Genomic DNA, 23,325 nt, shown 5'->3' with positions numbered 1-23,325 from the left:
GCTCTGCTCCTTGGATAGATGTTTTTTTTTTTTTTTTTTTTTTGCTGTCATTCTTTCAGTCCTTCACTAAATCATTGCACCTGCATCATTCCTATCATTCTTCCTGTCGGAAAAGGTGTCCGGAGCAGCTGACACATTGCTCCCTAAAGCCTCAGTAAAGTGATCCATCCAGAGCAGGAGCTGCTTGCTGACTCAACACCTTGATGAAGCGGTGGGAACAAGGGAGGTGAGCCAGAGGTTGTGTTGATAGTGAAACAGAGGACAAGAGGAGGAGGAGGAGGGGGGGGGGGGATTATTCAGATGATGTGGCAGACGAGGAGTGTTTGATGCCAAGTTAATGATCATTAGCATTCACAGCTGTTTAGTTAAATGACGTACTCCTGATGGGGGACTGCATGGGAGAAATTGCACGTCAGCATATTTAAGATTTGGCAGCATCGTGATTTATATATTTTTCATTGAAAGACGAATATATTCTATAAACTAAAAAAGGAGGAGTGCAGCAGCCTATTTACTGTTACGTTGATGTCAGACTACATGTCAGCATCCATTCTGTGTAGAGCAGCTTCTGCATGTACTAAAGGAGGTCATTTTAAAGAGACACATCCAAACGCAAAAGGCTTCAGTTTGGCATTTACACGAGATCAAAGATGCACACATTTATCTCACGGCAAAGTCACGCCGCTCTGCACAAACAATACCAAAAAAGAAAGAAGGAGGATGATATACGTTGCTTAACGAGTGTTGGCGGCTTCTAACCACCGCTGAGGTCGTCCTGGCGAAGAGAAGCTGTAGCGTAAAGCCGCCAGTTGGAGAATACAGCCTGTTCATTAATCTCCTTAAGATCAGTGCGTCGACGCGGCCGGTGTGCCGAGCTCACGGGCGAAGAGCCCGAAAGGTCATCCAGGAAAACAAACCGGTTTGTGTCGGTGATCCGACCTCCAGTTGACCCCGACCACAAAGTGTCACCTCCCTTGTTCTGCTCAGTCGTCTCACGGCAGCTCGTCTTCTTTTGCATAAAAAAAAAGAATCTGCAGCGGTCAGAACGTGTTTTTGGTTTCTTGACCTATTTAAGTGTTTTGGTGTAATCAAGCTGCGACCAGCGGTGATGTCATCGTTTGTTTGTGGGCGTTATGAATCCTCCAGTTCAGATTCTGTCCGTCGCCATCTTTGCTAGTTCGGAGAGGTTTGGAGCAGGAAGTGACCATATGTGGACGAGCTGGGGGAGGAGCCTGATCTGATCGGAAACCTGACGATACTACGTCCCGCCCACCGATAGCTGTAACCTGACCGCACCACAGGCCTGTCAATCAAACAGACACGCCCCCAAAAACAGGTCTTCTTGAATCTTCTTTTCTAATGAATGAGGGATTATTTTCAGATGGACCTCCAGAAAACTAAGAAGAAGGAGTGACTTTAGCTAACAACACCGAGATAACTGATGGACACATTTTATTCACTTTGGATTTGATGAGAGAAGTTGAATGGGAGTCTATGGAGCCGGAGGCTTTTTGGAGCCGACCTCTAGTGGCACTCGCTGGTATTGCAGCTGAAGACACTTCTGTTATCAGAACCGTTTTTCAGACCTTGAAGCTGCGCTGCAGTTCTGACCTCCAAAGTCTGGAGCAGTCGTTTCCTTGAAGCCCATTCAACATTCAGCTCGTACAGTTTCGTCTGGTGTTTTGCCCAGATAGTTACCACGGTTACAAGCAAAATCCAACTGTTGTGTTAAATTGCGTGGCGGTCTTTCTGTCACAGAAATATGCACGTAGTCCAACACGCTGCAGATACGATGTGGTTTGCGGCGATATATTTTGATTTGCTTTGATTTCGCTCGGCGTGAAAAGTTAACAGACTCGTCGACCGACTCGGACCAGAACAAACAAACCTCTGGGGGATGAAAGTGTTCGCATCCATTTATTTACTGACAAAACGGATCACAAGGGGGAGGTGCATCAGGAGCTTTGCAGCTGACCTCCTCCGCCTCGCTATAAGTTTCGTGAATCCTTGATCTTGCTAATCTGTTGCGGCGTTATGAATTGCATCTTATTTTTATCCGATAACTCCTGTTGAACTTTTATCTTTTTTATTGCATTTCATTGTCCTCCTTTTTATTCTTGTTTTTTAGTTCCTAGATCTTATCTCACTCTATTTTTGCATTCTTATTGTCACATGAGCTTTTAATCTCTTCTACATTTCTATGATCTCGATCGTCCTGGTCTCAGTGTTTTTTAGAATTTTTTTATTATCTTTATTGTCAGCCTGTCAATCATCTGTGAAGCACCTCGAATTGCACCTTAATGTACAAAAAGCAGCTTTTTAAATAGAATTCGATTTGATTGTTGTTGGACTCAAATCTTCTCCAGGAAAGTTGTGGGAGGTTGTCGGAGCGCTTTGATCTGCTGGAGCGACGAGGGTGTAAATCTTTGACTGGTTTGTAGATCGTCAATAATAACGCCAACATTTCTTTGACTGCCGTTTTCATTTTTGAATAATGCGAGCGTTCGTGACATTTAATCTATCAGCTGCGTGCTGAGCAGAAACACCCCCAGATAGTTAACATTAGCCGATGCAGACCTCGACTTTGCTCGCTTTGCTGCTGGTCTCTGTAAGAAAAGAAAAAAACCAGCCTGTTGGGCAAACGGAGCTCTCGGCTTCCATCTTTTAACGAGCTCACGGTCCACCGAGCAGGAGATCGGCCAGAAGCTCCGGCTGCGCCAGATGAAAAGCGGCCTGTGGCCCGACGGCGCTGCAGGCGGCCGGATCCTCCGTGGCGCCTTTCTGGGCGCCGGCGGCGAGGTGAAGAAGACGAAACGGCGGGACGGCGTGGAGTACAGTTCTGTTCTGCTGCTGCGAGAAGAGAACAACTGAAGGCCATCGCCGTCAATCTTAAAGCCAACCTCAGAGCCCCCTCCCTCCTTCCCCCTCCCTCCCTCCTTCCCCCTCCCTCCCCCTCCCTCCCCCTCCCTCCCCTCATCCCGTCTCTCTCGGTGGGTTTTAAAAAGCTGCTTTCAGAAACTCGCCTGTCGAAAGGCGTCCGGACCCGACGTCTCCGCTCCCCCTCCGAGTCCGTCCTTTATCTCCTCCCGCTGCTTATTTGAACCGTCCCGGCCTCTCCGTCGATGCTGATGGGCGTCCAGATCAAAGCTGAGAGTTTCTAGTTGTTCAGTGGAAACATCAAGCCCTACGCTCTCAGTGCAGGTAGACGTACGCGGCACTGATGAACTTTTCTACGTTTAAACAAACCTGCTGTTTTGATGAAGGCTTGAAACCAGAGCGACCTCCAGCTGACTCGTAGTCTAGTTTCACTATCAGCATAGAGTCAATGATTCGTGGATTAAAAGATCAATAAATCCGCATGTTGTGTTCAGATTATTGCCGAGTCAGTCGTACGACTCTCCTTGAAACCAGATTGAATTCCAAAAACAGATCATCAGTTTGAATTGAATTCAGATTCTTTATTTATTATCCGCAGCGTGTCGAGGCGTCTCTGGTCGGTGGTTTTGTGTTTGTGTGTGAGATGTGATGTTGGTCGGTGTTGGCGTGCTCCGAGCGTTCCTTCTCTTCGGCCTGAAGGCTCGGCAGGTTCTTTAAGTAGCGCCCTGCTCCTCCTGACACGATGGTAGCAGACAGAGTGTGAGATGAAGAGTGTGTGTGTGTGTGTGTGTGTGTGTGTGTGTGTGTGTGTGTGTGTGTGTGTGTGTGTGTGTGTGTGTGTGTGTGTGTCACATTTGCTCATGTGCAGACATTTAAAAAAAAAAAAAAAATGTTTACGTGTCAACAGGAACAGAAAAAGACACCTGAGATGTGAAAATGCGGCGCAGCGTCGGGTTCGGCGGCTCAGTTTTTTTTTTTGTCCGAGCTTGGCTGGATGTTGCTGTTTACGCCCGTCTCCGTAGCAACCGGCACGGTTACCGCTCCCCGCCGACACGTGAAAAACTATCCCGGCTCCGTTCTGGCACCGCGGGAGTCGACAGGATCAAAATGAAGGAACCGTTTCTTCTATCAGCTCTGATTTCCTCCTCTCGCCACACGAGGGTGGAAACGGGGAAGAGGCTCTCGGTCTCGGAGAGACGATATCTTGGTACGCTTTTAATCGCCAAAATCAGAAGGTCGCAGTTTGAACGGAGAATTTATCTCTTTATTAATCCGTCACCTAAAAAGTCTTAATCGAGCACAAAGTGATCAGACGAATACGAGGTGCAGTTAGAAACCATGTTGCGCAATAACGGAGTTCAGCGCAGCGACGTGAGTGGAGAAGAGAGAGGGGGCGGAGCTTAAGGCCACCGCGATGTCCGTTTACCGAAAGGAATTTGAAGCATCCGTCTCGAGCGCCCTTCTCATCTCGTCTCCGTTTCCCGTCCCTCTCTTCCGCCCCCAGGTGTCCTCGCCGTCCTGATACCGGAGCTGGACCTCGTCATCTCGCTGGTCGGCTCGGTGAGCAGCAGCTTCCTGGCGCTCATCTTCCCGCCCATCCTCCAGATCCTCGCCTTCCACACGGAGGGCCTGTCGCCGCTGATGACCGTCAAGAACGTGGTCATCAGCCTCATCGGGCTGGTCGGCTTCCTCACGGGAACCTACATCGCCATCGTGGAGATCATCGCCCGGAACGCGCTGAAGCACGAGGAGGCGCTCTCCACCTTCATGGTCCAGTGAGGACGTGAAAAGACAAGTCGGCGGGTTTGGGAAGAGAAAACAAACAAAAACAAAAACATTTTTAGGGGCACATTTTAATTTTTCCTCACCTTTGATTTGCTGCTGTCGGACGCGGCGGCCGATCTCCAGTGAGTCCGTGACGAAGCTGTAAACGGTTCGCGGTGCTCCATGTCGTGGTTCTTTTCTCGTACCGCAGCGTTCACCATTTCATCACGTGCAGCCGTTTAGTGCAATCTAACGTAACGTAACAAGAAGTCCTCCAGGTACGACATTCCTGCGAAGAATTTGACACGAGGGTTGTTTTCTTTTTTTTAGAGGTGATTTTTTGTTTCCTTTTCGACGAGCTGAATATTTTCACGCGTTCGACGTTTCAGTCAGAAAATCAAAACTACCTCAATAACTGGTATCGGTTCTGACCCGGTGTGGAAATTTCACTCCTCATTCCAAACAGCTTTGAAGACTTTTACATCATTTAAACGGAGGATGGAAAAAAACAACAACAAAAAAAAACGACAGTCTTTGTTGCACTTTGATTTGTTTTTGCCTTATTCAGAGAAACAGCGCTCGACTTTGATCGTACTTTTTAGGCGACACGTTACACACTTTAAATCCAGTAAAAACCGTTTTTTTTTAGTAATAACAAAACTTTAACTAACACTGGAGTTGGGTATCAAAGTCTCAAACTGAAACTTAACGGGACTCTTTGAGGATTGTGCTTTTCAGTTTTGCCGATCGAATCCGTCGGTCTTTTTTGTGTCGCTGTTTCCATGTCTGTGTTTCACTTCTTATATTCACCAAAGGGAAAATATGAGAGACTTCAATTTGTAATTACGACCTCAATGTCTTGTTTTCAGTATAGTATTATAATTACAAACATACAGATCTTGTATTTATTATTATGCGTCCAGGTTGGTGTACTGTAGCACATGGATTGGCCGTATCTTTGCTATATTTGCTGCTAGCGAACACTGTAACAACAAATGATGAGGTTTATATTGAAATACTTCTTCGGCGATCAGGAAGTGAAGCACACGTGCTTTTTGTTTTGTTTTTAATATTACAAACGATGTTGGAGTGAACTGACGTGTCATTTGCACTTTGATATTTAAAAAAACTGTCACACAAATCACGTACCAAATCAAAATCACAACTCGGGACGTCACGATCCAGAAATTCGGTAGTTTGGAAGTAAAATTCCCGACTTCAAATGTGACGCCCAAAAAACAAAATACAAGTATTTTAACATGAACTCTGTAATGCGGTTAACGTGAAACGGCGACATTAACAACAGAAACTCTCGACTTGAATTTGTTTTGTACAGATCTGGATGTCTTTGCGTTTTCCTTCTTTAAATTCTCTCCAAACACCGTTTGAACTTTAAAAAAAAAAATGTAACCGGCTCTAGAAAAATTCTTTGGAAACTCTGCAACATTTAACGTGATCATGGTAAAGATAAAGAATATTTTACGTTTGGGGTTTCTGTTATTGTAAAATTTAAAAAAAAAACCCAACAGAAACCAGGATTTTGATAAGAGCTCAGATTGATAAGCACAATGACAATCAATAAAATCTCAAAACGATACCCAACTCTGGAATAAAGCTACGACAGAATATCCAAACAAATCAGACGTTAGGAACTTTTCCTGGGATTTTGTGTAACACCTCGTCTTTAAAACCATTATTCTTTTTGTATGTATTTTTATGTTTTACTGTATTTACTAAATTAATGTTGTTTTTTTAATAGTTTTTTTTAATAATTCAAACACGGCATGCATTATTAAGACTCGCTAACTAACCTCGGTAAGTTCGGTTTGATTACAGAGACTCTGCATGTAAGACCATGTAACATGTATGTAATATATAGTCCAAGTACCGGTTCTGATCACAAGCTGTAGGAGTTGTAAGAATCATAAAAACCCTCATTCATCTGCAGTAATATTAGACAGGCAAAGGCCAACATGTACTGTAAGTTCACTGTAAAGCTTCTGTACTGTTGTGTGTCTTCAGTGTTTGTGTGGCGGTATAAAAGCTCTGAAACTGACTTTTGGTTTTTATCTTTTAAAATTAAATGCAGTTGAATTTAGTTTTAAAAAAAAAATCTATTGGCCTTATGTGTAAAGGATTTGAAGATGTTAGTTTTTGTGTGTGTATATATATCCATCTGTTGCACATGTAAATGTTTGCACACGTACAAAAACACTTTTATTTTATGTGAACATTCCCGTAATTCTTCCATATGTGGGTTTATGTGCTTAAATGAGAAAAAATATGATCATGATGAGCAGATACCCAAAGAAGACTAATTCCACTTTGCTCCAGTTATTGTAGGACCGAGACTAATTCAAATATTTAGCTGTCATTTATTAATTAACTAATTGTTCACTTAGGCAGGAAAATATAAGTTTGTACTGAACATTTTCCCCCAAAAATGTCTTTCCTGATAAGCTGCAGATCCTCTGATTGGACAGACTAGACCCTTTAAAAGTTGTAGATCTTTATTTTCTAAATCACTTAAATTAAAACAGTTTTATTTTAGCACTACTTCATTTCTTTTTTCTTTTTTTTTTTCTCAGAATAAATAACGTTTCAAGTACCAACATGTGCTTCGCTGTCTTTCTCAGGTAGCTGCTGAACGTAGAGTTTCCTCTTGACGATTTTCTGTGCAGTTTTTCTTTGTTTTTCTTTGTTTTGTCTGCAGGATTGTGAAAAAACTACCCGGCCGATTTTTCTGAAACTTGGTGGAAGGGTGCAGCACGGACCGAAGAGGAAGCCGTACAATTTTGGAGCGGATCCGAATCACTGCGAGTGTTCACCGCTTGAACAGAGTGAGATATGACATGTTTGGTCGATCCTGGATTGTCATCGGTGTCGGAGGCTCAGTCAACTGGAATCTGCACCAGAGAAAACAACGGTATCCTCCAACATGCATGTTTTAAATAAAAGGATAATAGTTACATTGCAGTGCAAGAAATTAATCACGATTTTAAAATTTGATGCAGACGGTCGTCTGAGTCTGATTCTGTCGAAGGTTACTTCCTGTTAAAAGGGACTTTTTCCCTTCGATGTATTTACATATTTGTAATTTAAGAAAGCATTAAGTGACTTTTTTCTTTAAGAATGACCTTTTATATTCTATTCGCCATTTTCACAGAAGATGAACGAATCAGAAAAATTAAACTTTAAATTATTTATTTTTTGGTGGCGTTGTTCTGAGTCCTAAAGCGGCCGGATGAATGCATGAAGGAGGTCCTGTGGCTGCGGCCGTCCAATGACATCCAGGAGGTTAATACGCTGGTTAATCGACTGGAGGGAGGCCAGCGGGAGTTAAATACTTCCTCTGACCTGTTGCCAACTTCAGTTTTTCCCAATTATTTTAACCGCTCGCGCACTTTTAATTGATTTTCTCTCTGGAAACTCAACGGCGGCGCGGAACATCCTCAGAAATGAACGTTTTTGAAAGTTTTGGGAAACAGCTCACATTAGCGGTGGAGTTTAACTTGGGTGAAAACTTTCTGAGGATACTGTAGAAGGAAAGCAAAGAGGAAGTAAAACAAAATGTTCAACATTATACATCACGAAACATTCGGTTCAGTTGTAGTTAAAGAGTAAAAGGAGGACAGTAACCACAAATTACATGACAGCGCCGTTTCTTACGCACAGCATTTAAAGTTTCATGAAAAGTTTTTACATGAATTATTTAAAAACGTTTTTTTTGTTTACGGATTCGGCTGCGACTCACGAGCCACGAGGTGTGTAAACAACGAGCTTTACCTCCAAGTTGGAGGAAGAAGTGTTTGTTTCCCGACTCGTACGACAGTCGAGGTCACAGTTCCTTCACACTTGTGCTGAGATTGAATTTGCAGAATAACCAGAGCCGCAGCTGGAGGCTCTTTTCTGTTGACAGTTGTTAAAAGCTGCAGTGTGTGTGTGTGTGTGTGTGTGTGTGTGTGTGTGTGTGTGTGTGTGTGTGTATGTTTGTGTGCGTGTGCGTGTGCGCGTGTGTCTAAAATAGTGACCGCTCCGACGCGATGACACGCTAAACAGAGACGCCGTCATACGGAGATAACCAGCACACATTAAACTAAACTATTTACAAACAAACGTTTGAACTGATTCATGTAAAAGTGTTGAAACCTCGCTCGAGGCTCGCGCTTCTTGACCCGTCGTTACACACCCGGTTTATTCATAGAGCAAAATCACAGGCCGTAATCTAACGTGTTGCCAAACTTTACTTGTGTAAATATCAGGAGGGCGTTTTTTTTTATTCTGCTCGTCGTAATAAAACACATTGAAATTCAAGCTCACAGCTGACGACAGAAACACCTCATGAGCAGAATCTCACCTCGAAATCGTATATATATATATATATATATATATATATATTTTTTTTTTTTAACTTGTTTAGAAAATAAATGACTTTGCAGAGAGCAGCTTGGATGATTTATACTTGTTTATACAGAGGAAAAAATAGTGGGAGGAAAACCGAGGAGATTAATTCAGGGAGCTGTGATCATCTTGTGTTCCTATTTTCAATTGCCCTCTCAGGACGCATGAATAAATGAATTTCTACTTTCACTCGGTGACAGTGTTTTTCCATCTTACCTTAGCTTCGCCCTCTTTCCTCTTAAATCTCCCGTCACCTGCTCGGCCTTTCCCTTTATATCTTTTTTCCATCTGTGTTCTCCACCTGCTCCATTTGTATCATGTCTTTTCTTCTTCTTTTTTTTCCCTCCTCTCTATTTCTCATCACCTCCTTTTCCATCTTCTTCCCTCCTGACCTCTGACCTCTGACATTCCTCCTCTCTGCAGCTGATACCTGCTCTCTCGGTCCTTTTTATGTGCATTTTAAATTTGTGCGTAAAGAACATGAGAAGAACTACAGAATCTCAATGAACCAAATTTGAACAAATACCGATGATGGAAACTTTTACTCTGCAATTTTCTGGCAATTCAGGTACATTTTTGCTGCATTTTTTCAAGCGACTATTTCTTTTTTGTCATTTTATTCACGACTCTCAGATTTATAGTTATTTCTTTATGCAGTCTACAGTTTCATACTTCGGAAGAACATTTGTCAGTACTTTAGTTTTCTCCAAGTTCTCTCCTCATTTCATACCTGTCCTTCCTCGCCTTCTCCTCACCCTCCACCTCCTCCACCTTTTCTCTGCTGCTCATCCTCGTTGCTTCCTCCACCTGGCTTTTTTTTTTTACATGTTAAAAAACATCAAAAACAAGCGTGTGCCTCACGTCTGAATGCCGTATTCACGAGTAGATTCTCTAGTTTGACTTTCCATCAATGCCCGTTTGTGCAGTGAAGGTATGAATACAGAGTGATGATCGAGACCTTTTAAAAGGCGATAAAAAAAAATGTTATAAAAGCGCACGACGTGATAACGCTGTAATTAAAGTCTCCGGTGTGTCATTTTATCCGTCAATCTAGATCCTCTGACGACCTTAATACCTGTCTGGAAGGCAGTAATTTAATATAAGACGACAAAGATAATCTGTAGATAAAGATGTCAGACTGGAATTACACACATACAACACTTCTCCAACACACATGCAGTCATACATGTCAAACCAGTTACATTTAATCACCAAATGATATCCGTATCACCACCGACCCTCATCCATCAACACGGCTCATTTTACACAGGAACACACACAAAAAACAAACGCTTACTTACATACAAGCGCACCAGAAATTAATATCTAAGACCAACATGCCTTGTTTTTGTTTGGTTTTACTTTGTCCGTTATTCTTGTTGTTACTATTTATTTCACCATTTTGTTCAACTCCAGCACCCCACTTTGTCCTGTTTTACATATAATGTCTTATTGTTAACTACTTGTATTGCACTAAAAAAAGTTATAAGCGAAGTAAAATCTATCAAGAGGTTTTCAGAAAGCATAACAAGGGGAAAAAAAGCTAAAAGAAAATAATAAAAATACTTAATAAAAACTGCAATATTTAGACAGAAACAGACCACTGCCTCTTTTGGACACTTATTCAATTTTATTTGTTGTTATATATTGGTGAATTTTGATGAAATATGAAAAACATGGTTTGCTCCAGTTACCCGTCACGACCGCTGTCCGTGGTGCTGAAACGGGTTGATCTCAGTAGAGCGGCTCCACTGATGTCCGTCCCAGGAAGCAACTTCAACATACTCGCTCTTTCTTTCTCTCGGCTGCCTCGGCAAACAGGAAACTCTCAGATTGGCACCACGACGCCGGTTATCATCCGTCTTTGTTAACCCAGACTCTCTCCGTCACACAAAAGGAGGCGTGTTGATGCGTTATTTCAACTCGGTACTATTGAAGCCTAAAGCAGTGCTGTCGCAGCAAAATAAGGCCTGAGGGGAATACTGGTTGAAAATCACCGATCGTGTACATTTTGGAAGTTAGTATATTTAATTCAGCACTCAGAGCACTTTCAGTGGCTCCTTTATTCAGAGCTCTTAAACTTGAAACTTAATGCATCATCTTTAGACATTGGCCCAAACTCAAGAAGTGCATTTAGGTTATTAGTTTTATACCCCTCAGAGGTCAAAACTTCCCCCACTTCCAAGTGGCTCATGAATGCACCATATGACCACCCATTTATAGCAATCTTCCTGCACATCTCTCAAACCAAACGTAGCTCTCGTTTGAGGTCTAATATCTAATGAACGCTGGAATTATTTTCAGAAGAACGAGCAGAACGCCGATCAGAAGGAGGGAATTTATCTAATGACACCATAATGACTTGTGGAAAACATTTACTGACTTTGTATTACGGGAGAGAACTTGATGCTTTTTAAATGGTCTTTTGGGTTGTTTGTTTTGGTAGCCCGCCTCTAGTGGCTCTCAGTGGTGTTGCACTTTGAAGCACTTCTGCATTGGTTTCACATTTCAGACCCGAAGACTTCATCCATTTTTATTCACAGTCTACGGTTCTGACACAGAAATTTCCAATATCAGTTTTATAAACTTTGTTCTGAGAAATATGAAGTTCTTTAAACCCGTAATCTCTCGTGTTCTCTCGTGTTCGGGTCCACGGCGCTGCTCTGCCCACTTCCCTCCGCCGGCCCTTTTCTGACAGACTTTGAGGCTGCAGTGTAAGTTGTCATGTTGGATCTGAGTCTTAAATCTTCGAGCTGACACTTGCTGCTGTTAAACTAAAATGACTCCGCTCTGCAGCAGCCTTGACAGTTTCACATAATTTGACTTCTCTCCCGTGAGGTGGTTAGTTGATTTTGTAAAGATGCTCCTTTCACTTCCTCTGCTCTCTTATCTAATTGCCCCCCCCCCTTATCCCCCTCCCCCACCTCCCCCCCTCATCCCTTCACTCCTATCAGTCCTCCCCTCTCAGATTTCTTTCCACTCTTCCCTTCATCTCTCTCCCCATCTTTTCCTTTTCCGTTTGATCTCTCCCCCTCTCCTCCTCTGATGGTTTCACTAGTGGTGTTGCCCCCGGCGACCGCTCCTCTGCGCCACCAGGCCGGCTGTCAGGTCCTCCCGTTGCCGCAGTAACAAAAGACTACAGAAGATGTCGAACTGTGTATGTTTAAGTGAAGAAAAAAGCAGACAGCTGTCCGTCGGGTGTGAAGTTGGACTGAAATCAACACAAATGAAATGTGATTTAGAGATTTATATCAAACAACTTTCTTCTCTTTGTTTTCTCAGGTGAAGTTCAAAGATGCTCTCTGACTCGGCGTCGGTGTGATGCTCACCGAAAACAGCCTAGTAAGTGAAATGAAGATATTTTTCTGAACCTCCGTGCTGAAGTTATTTCACCGTTTGAAAAACGTTGAAATTAATTTGACAAATTTTTTAATAGCGTTGAGAAAAAGGCCTTAAGAATAAACTTTTTAATGTAATCTATCTGACTTCCTTTCAGTTGACCGCCACAGTTCATACATTCATTTCCTTAAAAGCCACAGTGAGCCCCAGTCGGTGTATCTGGTGTATATTTTTTGGGGAACTTTAACAGAACTTGTTCCTGTGTTGATGAAAAGCCTGCATGTTGACTTTAAGGCCTCTTCCTCACCAGATTAAATATGAAATGTTTTCCAGCTGGGTTGTGAGGATGATGATGATGATGATGATGAGGAGTCGGAAATAAAGCGACGAAGGAGGCGTCCTCACAGTGAACGTTCTTCTTTTTTTTTTTGTTTCTTTTTTATTAAGACGTGTTTTGTTCCGGAGCTTCTTTTGTCTTGTCAACATTACAGACATTCAGAGGAAACATTCTCCACGGCGATGTGCAAAAACAGCGTGTGAAAGGAAAAACAGCTACATTCTCATTTACCGTTGACTTCCACTGCCTTCAGACACACACACACACACACACACACACACACACACACACACACACACACACACACACACACACACACACACACACACACACACACACACACACACACACACACACCGACATGTTGTCTAATATGGTTTTTTGTTTTTTTTAACTCTTCCACAAACAACAACAAGCCTCGTTCATGGCATAGATTTTTTTTTTTAAGCAATAAAATCAAACGTACACAACTACAATTAAAGGCAGATAATGTATTTTTTTTTAAATACTCACAGGGCCAATTATATCGGTTGACTTTCTGCAGCTCTTGTGGATGTAAATTAAAACATCAACTTGCAGCGGGAAGGAGGGTTTTGACTTCATCAGCTCATTCTTTTATTCATATTTACTGTTTTACTTTTTAAGGAGCATCAAACCTTAAAACTTTTTCTCACATGCCGTTACCTGGCAGGTGTTTTTAATCCTGTGGTTCGGTATTATTTTATTTTAAGACTATTTCTGATATACAAACCGAAACCCAGTTGAGAGAAAAGTCATCTCAAAAAACAAATTTGCTTTCTTGTAAAGAGTCCGATGAGAAAAGTTGATCGCGGTCTGTGTGGCTAATATGAAGCTAGTTAGCTTAGCTTAGCACAAAGACTGGAAACAGGTGGAAACAGCTAGCCTGGCTCTCTCTGAAGGTAACAAAAGCAAGTCTGACGCTCGCTTTTGTTTGTTTAATTTGGTTTCTTCGTGAAGTCAAGAAATAGTCCCCCATAAAGGTAGGTAGGTAGGTAGGTATATACTTTATTAATCCCCGAGGGGAAATTTTTTTAAACACTAAATTTAAATAATTTAAAGGTTCATTTGTGAGTTTTAGAGTTGCTGGTCGACAGTTTGAGACAGAGCTACAACGACGCCAGTGGTTTCCTTTAGCTTCCAGTCTTTACTTCATTTAACGCTCATCAGAACAGCAAATAAACTCAACCCATTTCCCACAAACCCCGTCACTCGTGTGAATTTTGTAAAATTGCAAGCTCCCGCAAATACTGATTGCTTGAATTTGCGTTTATTATTACGATTGGAAAAGTGTGATTTTTCCTGGAGGGACCGTTGAAGTGAAAGAAACGATGAACCCATTGATTTTGTGGCATTTTTATGTTAATTAGTCAATTCGTCCATCGATTAAAGGAAATATTTGATATGTTTTGGTGACTATTCTCATTCGCTCTTGTTTTTGCTGAGCTGTGATAAACACAGATACAGCTAACAGCTGCTGAGATCGGCTCAACAACAGCCAAGCTGAGCTCGGCCCAATGGACCCAAAGCCCATCAACCAGCACCTCCAAATCCATCTTATGAATCCCTTGTATGATATTAGATTATGTTTTTATGTTTTTTAGATTATGGCTATAACCAAAAAGAGCTTTTTTTTTTTTTTTAAATTTACTTTAAATTTCTCCTAATAGACTTTAACTTGGAACATTTTGGCACAAAAAATTAAACAAAGATATAAACACACTCTCCTTCGCCAATTTTAAGGGTCCTTAGTGGACCTTAAAATCAGGGGAAGAACTGGTCCCAGAACAGCTGGATCCACACACACACACACACACACACACACACACACACACACACACACACACACACACACACACACACACACACACACACACACACACACACACACACACACACACACACAGCGAGCTCATTAAAATGGGACTGAAGCACAGGCAGATTATCACAGCAGCAACTCTCTGCTTGTTCATACATATGCAACATTCATCTTTCAGTTTCCAGGAGTGTGAAACACAGTGATGTGGTCAGAATACTGTTCAGAACAACCATCATTTAATTACTCATTTTCATTTATCTGATTTTCTTTTTCTTTTCTTTTCTTTTTTCTTTCTTTTTTTTTTTTTTTTTCTTTTTTTATTCTCATGTTTCGATATTCAAATCTGAGGTGTGGAGTAAAACGTGTTGTGACGTTGGAGATGAGCACGGCGGGGTGGGATGTCTTCCTGGGAACCGTCTTAATGACCTGTGGACACATGTATTGCTTCCTGAATGGCAGAGACACCTTGTTTTTTTTTTGCCTCCCTGTGTTTGCTCACACACACACACACACACACACACACACACACACACACACACACACACACACACACACACACACACACACACACACACACACACACACACACACACACACACACACCGTGTTTGTAGTGTCTGAGCGGATTAACGCGAGGGAAGGTGTGCCGTCACCGTGCCGGGCAGAAGCAGCCGGTGATGCGACGAGGTGAGACAGTCCGGGAGGATGAAGAGTACAGCGCCTCAAGAAACACCTCCGCCCACTGCTTTCACCACAGAGGAAGAACTCCAGAGGTGGGACACACGCCTTTGTTTTTTGTTTTTTTCAAAGTCACAGTCTGAGATGTTGAAAGTCAAGTCCAATTTTCGGAACTCTAAACGCATAAAACCAGTAAATCTTTTGTCTAACAGTGTTTCAGTGAAAATAAACTTCCCTTCACTCTATGAAATGAGATAAAGTAGAGAAAGAGATTCAGTTTGTGTCATGTTTGACTCTGAAGGGTAATTATGCACGACTTTAGACTTTAAATTAAAAGAATAAAGGTATTGGAGCAGTAGCAGCAGGTATGAGTGAGGTTGATTTATCATCCAGGGAGTCCGTTTAAAAGAACATGAGACCGGATTTTAGACGATCTTAAAGATTAACGCCAAAAGACTTGTTCAATTTTCTGTCACACAACCCTCCTTTTATTTCTTTTTTTTTTTGCCAGGGCTCGTGGACTTATGACCAGATGTGTGTGTGTCCAGACGGTAAATAGACGAATGTACCGAGGTGTGACGTCACTTACATTCATAAAGGGGGAAAAGAGGTATCAAACTGTACAGAAATGTCTCAGATACACTACTAAGATAGATATTCTTTTAAAATCTTTGGACTTGGTAACATTATCAAGTCATTTCAAGTCAAAAGGTCAAGTTTTATGTCACTGGTCAAAAAAAAAAAGTCCATCTTTTCCCTCGTTGTCGCTCTTTGTTTGTTTGGCTCGTTCCTCCAAAAAAATAAAATTACATTTGAAATAACCAAATATTTTCTGTAAATTTACAGAAGTAACAGCCAAAAGAAGACTGTCAGCTCCCGTCAGAGTTCATCTTCATCTTCATGTTTGAAAAATGTGGGCGGAGCATCTTCAGTCTTTTTCCTAAACGTAATACTCCCAAAAGCACCAATTTGTTATCGTCATCATCTTCATCAGTTTTGTCTTCTGGGGACAATCAGAAACCAGAAAGTGTTCTTTAAAAAAAAAGAAAAGAAAGAGAATCTCTGCCTCGAGGATTTTCTGCATAAAGGAAACCAGGCAGAAGAAGATGGTCACAATGTTTTGATAACTCAGATACATAACTAATGTCCTAATCTGAAGAGTAATTCATGACTTCATTAGCACAGAGAGTCACGAGGAAATGACATTACTAAGATAAGATTTGCTTCCAAACTCTGGTCTCTGCCTGCCTCTCTGCATTTCTTAAGTCTGTCGGCATCACTGATGACTCTCAGTGTGGGATCGTTTGTTCTGCCCTCCCTCTCTCCTCCGCCAGCTAGTAAACTGTTTCCTCCTTCCACAGTACCTTTTATTTGTTTTCTTTCCTTTTCATTTAGTCCTGCCTTCTTCTTCTACTTTGTCAAAGTCAAACTCTCCTTTTTTCTTTTTCGCTCGTGGCTTTTTAACAGTGTTTTCCTCGTCGTTAAAAGTTCAAAATAACTCCCCTCGTCCGTCGGCGGCGCCGCGAGACTTTCCTCTCAGCAGTGCAGCTTGAAGACGATCAGGACGATCCTCTTGTACTCCTTCCTGAAGTTGTGGTTCAGGACGCCGTAGACGACGGCGTTGAGGCAGCTGTTGAAGTACGCCATGAAGTAGCTGGCCGTGAAGAGCCACTCCGGTATGGCCCGGCTCAGCCGGGAGTCCAGCGCCACCGCCAGGCCGATGAGGTTGAGCGGCGCCCAGCACACGGCGAACAGCACGAACACCACGAACATGGTGAGGAAGTTGCGCAGGTCGTGCGGCTTGATTTTGGGCCGCGAGTCGGGCTTGACCCTCCGCCTCACCTGGATGACCAGGATCCAGATGCGCAGGTAGCAGTAGGTGACGATGCCGATCGGCAGGATGAAGTGCACCACCACCACCGTGATGGTGTACAGCGAGCTGACCGACTGGGCGAAGGTGCAGGAGTACACCCGCGGGTCGTACTGCAGCGACTCCACGAACCAGTTGGGCACGATGGCGAGGATGGTGAGCGCCCACACGAGCACCACGTAGCACATGGTGTTGCTGTTGGAGAAGAGCTTGTCGTACTTCAGGCTGTGGCAGATGTAGCAGTAGCGGTTGATGGCGATGCCGGTGATGTTGAAGATGGAGCCGATGACGCTGAGGCCCATGAGGAAGCCGCTGATCTGGCAGTGGATGTAGCCGGCGATCCAGCCGTCGTGGAAGATGGCGGTCAGGACCAGCGGGTAGGGATAGATGGCGACCACCAAGTCGGCGAGGGCCAAGCTCACCACGAAGGCGTTCCCTGAGGAGCGAGGGCAAGGAGGACACGTTGTGAGTGCGCTAGACAAATACGTGAATCATTCACAAGCTACGAGTCATTTATGAACTCAAATACTTCCATTTGCAAGTTTTGGGGTAAAGTTTGAAATACTTGGAGCATATAAACTGGCAATCAAAAGGTTCGGAGACTGTTCCTGTTCCATCGGGTTGCATCGGTACATATTCCAAGTTACATCTTTTAATCTACATCAGTTTGTGATCGGTGGTACGAGAACATTTGTGATTTCACCGTGAACCTGAAACTGGAGCAGAGTAATTGGGGTCAAACCGTTGGGGAACAGAAAGCAGTCGCATGGTGAGAAACTCGTGTATTTTAAATGTGCTGAGCGGACACATTGTCGAGTTGGAGAGCCCTGTTGCCACGGCGCCACAGTTCAGCCGGTTCGCAGCGAATGTTTTCCCGTCAGACGCCTCAGGACGTCCCGGTGGAACTCGGTGTTGACGGTCTGACTCTGGGGGACGAATTCACGGTGACACGACCACCACCAACGTCAAAGGAAAATTAAATGTTAGTCGGCGCTTGCCTCCTTTTTTTTTTTTTCAGCATTTTAACCTTTTACAAATTAATGAAAGATTTACTGGAAGCGTGAGCGGCTCCACCGGGTTCAAAGGTCACGGGCTTCACCTCAATTACCGGATAATTACTCCTGTGGCTTGTGACCGAGTGCGACTTGCAGCTTCACCTCAATCAAGAGAGGGTTTTATTTTCTTTATTCCCCCATATGGGAGAGAGAGAGGTCTTTCATCAGGACTTCTGTTATCGTCAGAGAATACCGGAGGAGACAAAAAAAAATCCAACAAAACTGGACTGAAATCTCATCCAACCTGCGACCGTGACGGCCGCCGGCGTTAACGTCTCTCCCGGGGAACAATAATCATCCATTACCGGGAACTTTAGTCGGAGTCGGTGCGCGTTGGAGCTGTTCGAAACAGATTTTTTGGCACTTTAAGGCGTACGGGAGCCGATCTGGACCGTCGTGTTCACGAGCCTGTAATGATGAGGAAGCTATTAAAGAGGCAGTGATGAGGTTTGGAGGGCGTAATGATCCAGACGCCATTAAAACGGAGCTGCAGGGGAATGTGATCCGACCGGGAGGTTTTGGCTTTATGGTTGTTGTTTTCCGTGTGTGTGTGTGTGTGTGTGTGTGTGTGTGTGTGTGTGTGTGTGTGTGTGTGTGTGTGTGTGTGTGTGTGTGGCTTGTTATTTCGGTTTGCCGCTTTCCTTCAGTCATGTCCTGTTCCCAGTTTGGTTTTGCTTTTGTTTACGTTCTGCTCTGCTTTTTTTTCCAAAGGAACTCGCTTCTTTCTTGTCGTATCATGTTGTTGTTGTTTTTTTAAAATCTGTTCCCTCTAAATCCTTCGAGCTGCTTCTCTCCGTGTTTAAAATAAAAATAAGAATAGTTGCTGTTTGCTGAACTATATCCTATTTTCTACTTCCAACACTGACAGTATCGTCGTCTGAAACCCAGACTAGAAAAACGTGGGTATACTTTACATCTAACAATTAAGTTCCTTGTTGACGATGAAGCCTCAGGTGATGTTTTTAAAATGCTTGTTTTGTCCAATAAACAGTCCAAAACTAAATTTAAAAAAAATATATAATCATATGAATCACAATAAAAGCAGCAAATCTTCATGCTGGAGAATCTGTGACGAGACAAATGTTTGTGTTTTTGCTGGATAAATGAGGATTAACAGATTATTTAAAAAACTCAGTAAATTTGTCCAAAGTGTATGAATATAATAATTTTTATTTATATTAGACTTTGAGAGCAAGAGAAGGTAAATGTAGGATTTTCAAGCTGCTGCTGCTGCTTTATTTCTTTCTTTTTTTTTTTTTATCCTCTGAGTTGTGGAAATCTGCCGGTTGGAGACATGAAACCTTTTTTTCAAAGGGAAAACTTCCTCGTCCAGGAACTGAAGCGTCGTCTGCCAACAAAAACTCCACCAGCAGCCTTCAAGTATGCCCTTAGAAAATAAAATTAATGAGAAGAAAAAAACCTCCAACAGATTGAAGGAAAAACTCCCTTTTAACAGGAAAAAACCTGACAGAACCAGGCTCAGAGGTGGGCGGAGCTTCTGTTAACAGAACCAGGCTCAGAGGTGGGCGGAGCTTCTGTTAACAGAACCAGGCTCAGAGGTGGGCGGAGCTTCTGTTAACACAAGCAGGCTCAGAGGTGGGCGGAGCATCTGCCTCGACTGGTTGGTGGTGAGAGGAGAGCAGAGAGAGAAAAGAACAGCATAGAGAGCAAGTTTTGTTTGCTGTTAGTTAACTTGAGTTTAGCTGTTTATTTTTTTAGCAAAATAAATTGATTGTCAGCGTTGTCAGCTGTTTGTTTAGCTCATTTCTAGGAAACTCAGCTGTTGTTAACTTTAGTTAACTGTGTTTTTTTTTAAATTAGCTGTTTGTTAGTTTCTTTCGCTGGTTGTCAGAATATCAACACCGACTTCTTCTCGGACCTTCTGAGGCGTCTAAGGGGGAAAAACATAAAAAAGTAGTTTACTAATCATGTTGCATTGTGGGAAGTGTAGGCTGCAGTGTTGTTGAGGCAGAAGTCGGGATATGTCTCAGCCTCTGTTTGATTCTCACTGGTCTCAGCGAGTCCTCTGAGTGAGTGAGTAACGTCATCAGAGGAAGAAACACGTCGTGACTTTACGGTGAAGCCGGCGAGCGACACCTCATGATAAATGAAACACGACCGGCGACGCTAATTAAACCGTTCGTTAAGACAAGCGATGACTTAATGAGCAGATTTCCATCAGCGCCGTTGTGATCTTTGCCTCCAGAAGTTACAGTAACTTTCAAAGACATCGGCTTTTTTTTTGCCTTCCTCCGCAATTGAAATGCAAATGCATGCGTCGAGTGGCACCAACATCTAATCAGATCATCAGAGCGAGCAGCGATGGGAACCTTTTTTTTTCTTTCTTTGCCGCTCTGGAGTTCCTGTGTTTGTACCAGTGTGTAGGAGCACCGAGTCACCGCAGAGAGTCTGGTTGGGTTTTTTAAGTGAGAGTCTGGATTTGGTTCCTTTACGCCACTTGTGTGTGTTTTGTTTGTTTCTCTTGGCTGTGAGAGCCGCCGGCGTCTCTGATCCTGCTGCTGCTGTTAGCTCGTTGAAGTGCTGCTGTCACACACAGACTGACATCCGGCTTTGATTTGTTGTCATGAAAATAGAAGCTTTTTTTTTTCTGTCAGCTAACATTTTTTTTTTTTTTTTACCTGGAATATATAGTAAAGAAACAGGAGCTGGTGGTTACGGAGACGATGTGGGAGCATCTAGAGGGTCTTCTTCAGGGCTGGTGAAGATAAATAGAAAATTCCCCAAAGCAAAACCCGATTCGAAAATGTTTTGATAGTTTGTCAGTAATATTTTTCTGTAAACTCCTTCAACCAGAGTTGTGTTTGGTTTTTTTGCAGTTATTTCGACCAAAAATTTCAGAATCAATACATTTTCTCAGATTTTCTCAATCTTTCTTGTTATTATCGGATAGTTTGAGAGTTGTACGATCTGATTGGCTCACGGGCATCTCAATCGAAAAAGTTGCTTCCTCCAAAAAAAAAAATGTAAATACCAGAGTCAAGACAGGAAGTTCGACACGTTTTGGCCACATTTTGATGAAAATTGAAGTCGTTGGAACATAGTTTTGTTTTTTAAGATATAAGAACTGATCACTTTATTTTATTTATGAGTTTGAACTTTGTGCAGCTGCCTTTCAAGCCTTCAGTCACTCAAACATACCTTTGGACTGATGTACCACGTTAATAGCTGAGACCTTCAAAATTTCACTCCCCTGATAGAAACAAACACAGCAGATGAAATGCATTAAACAAAAATGAGCAGGTTTGTTGTTGTTGTTGTTGTTATTGTCTCGAATGCCACCGCCGAGAGCGCAAGCAGACAGAATTACAGCGAGTGACGAAGTGTCGGAGCGGTTAGAGGAAATTAGACAAAATAAATCACGGCAGGTCTGAATCCTCGGGCAGGTGTGTGTTCGCAGCGGCGGTGGCGGGACGAGGTCGGGCAGGTGGCCGGGATCGGGACGGGGGTGACTTGGTGTCAGACGCTGCAGCGGAGCACATGTCTTCACACCACAGCAGCAGACATTCACTGGGTTGTTAAGCTTCCTGCCAGCTGTTGTTGTTGTTGTTGTTGTTGTTGTTGTCATCGTCGTAACATCTCTCCTCTGCTCTCTGTGGATCAGAGACTTTTACTATCCGGTCTCATTAAGTCGAGTTAACCATAGATAACATGACGGATCGACCGGAACCATCTGAAGTATTTCGTTTCCCGACTGTCTGAATTACGACCCCATTTTAACTTTTGTAATCACTTCCCTCTGTTTAGTTTCTGTTTTATTTATCCATCAGGTAGTTGTGTTTGCAGATTAATAAACACCAAAGAAATCAAACTGTATCATTTTCAAATGAAGTTAGAATTGTAGATGATTTCGATCTGAGGGGCCATAATGTGAAAAAGCATGTTTTACTAAATACAGTCGGGGGGAAACAAACATCTCGTAACCTGTTTCCAGCTTGATTGTAACTTTCAGTCTCTGCAGGTTTGATCTCGACACAGAATTTAAACAGAATGACTGCTGGGAATTATGAAACAATAATCTTAGCGGGTGACTTCTTGTAAATCGCCCCTTGATGTCTAACAAGACTAATCAGGCGTCACCGTCAATATCGACACTTTTATAATTCTGTCTGAGAGCAAAACAATAAACGGGTAAATCCAATCATTAAATCAGATTATGATAGCGTTGTTTTTTCAATGACTTCTTTATCTAAAACTCTGTAATAACATTGACCAGGACTGAAATCTTAAGGACTTTAATGTCATTGTCGTATTTGCATTTTAGACCCAAACAGCCCCCCAACAGCTGCACAGACCTACAAATATCATCATTTAAAGAGAAATAATGATAATGAATAAATAGATGCAATGTTGTCGTGCAGGTCTGGTCTGAAGTGAAACAGCCGTGTCAGGCCTTTGTGACACTTCATCGTCCGTCCCTCCTTTTTTACAGCCTCCACAAAAACATTTTCAAAAGGTGGATTATCTGAAAACCCAAAGGGGAGTTCCATAAATATTTATTTTGGCCCACCAGCCGGCTGTGACCTTGCTGGGGCGTCTCAGTCACCCAATACTAAAGCCGTGAAGGTTTAATGACGGGGTCGTCGTTGCACTTCGTTCCTCACGTCCCCTTAAAATCTATAGTTAACCAGCGGGATTCATTCAGCGAGATGAAAAGGGGATTTTAACGAACTGCTATTTTCGCTCAGGACACGTTATACATAAATCAAACAAGAACATTAAAACATCCACTTTATACTGGAATATATTTAAAGTACCGAAACTACTCAGTATTTAAAATGTCCCGTTTCTAAATAAAAAACAATATTTTTACTACAATTACTTATGGATTAATGCTTCGATATGTTGCTCCTAAACATGCTTGGAACAATTCTTGGAAGTCTCGTTCTCGTTAGCGTGTCAAATATCTGGTGAGTAGGCGTGGTGGGGAGCGAGGAGGAGAAACTCAGCTGGTTTACAGCCAACGTTTTCCCCCTCAGACGCCTCAGAAGGTCCCGGTGGAACTCGGTGTTGACAGTCTGACTCTGGGGGACGAATTCACGGCGACACAACATCCCGGCAACGTCAAAGAAAAACCCACCTGGTGTCTCCTGACCTGACGCGCCTTCTTCGGTCTCGGACGGTGAAGCTCCGCCCCCTCTTTGAAACG

The 23,325-nt window shown here is 42.8% G+C and overlaps 2 protein-coding genes across 2 annotated transcripts in view; one reads left to right on the top strand and one right to left on the bottom strand.

Moving 5' to 3' along the window:
- slc36a1 (solute carrier family 36 member 1) overlaps positions 1 to 7,249 on the top strand; it is a 32,394-nt gene extending 25,145 nt beyond the window's left edge. The window contains exon 12 of the mRNA XM_069710076.1: positions 4,382 to 7,249. Coding sequence (XP_069566177.1) covers positions 4,382 to 4,656 — 275 coding nt within the window. The 3' untranslated portion in view covers positions 4,657 to 7,249. The remainder of the gene's footprint in view (positions 1 to 4,381) is intronic.
- A 9,391-nt stretch (positions 7,250 to 16,640) lies between these two features.
- The window catches only part of mtnr1al (melatonin receptor type 1A like), a 12,038-nt gene continuing 5,353 nt past the window's right edge, over positions 16,641 to 23,325 (bottom strand). The window contains exon 2 of the mRNA XM_069710081.1: positions 16,641 to 17,539. Within this exon, the coding sequence (XP_069566182.1) occupies positions 16,770 to 17,539 (770 nt within the window). The 3' untranslated portion in view covers positions 16,641 to 16,769. The remainder of the gene's footprint in view (positions 17,540 to 23,325) is intronic.

This window comes from Brachyistius frenatus, unplaced genomic scaffold (genome assembly GCF_029030835.1).
Source record: "Brachyistius frenatus isolate BFR_SWC_R1_liver_20210118 unplaced genomic scaffold, ASM2903083v1 Contig_89, whole genome shotgun sequence".
NCBI lineage: Eukaryota > Metazoa > Chordata > Actinopteri > Embiotocidae > Brachyistius > Brachyistius frenatus.
The sequence above is the reverse complement of the archived record's forward strand: the minus strand, read 5'-3'. Positions and strand labels throughout refer to the sequence as shown.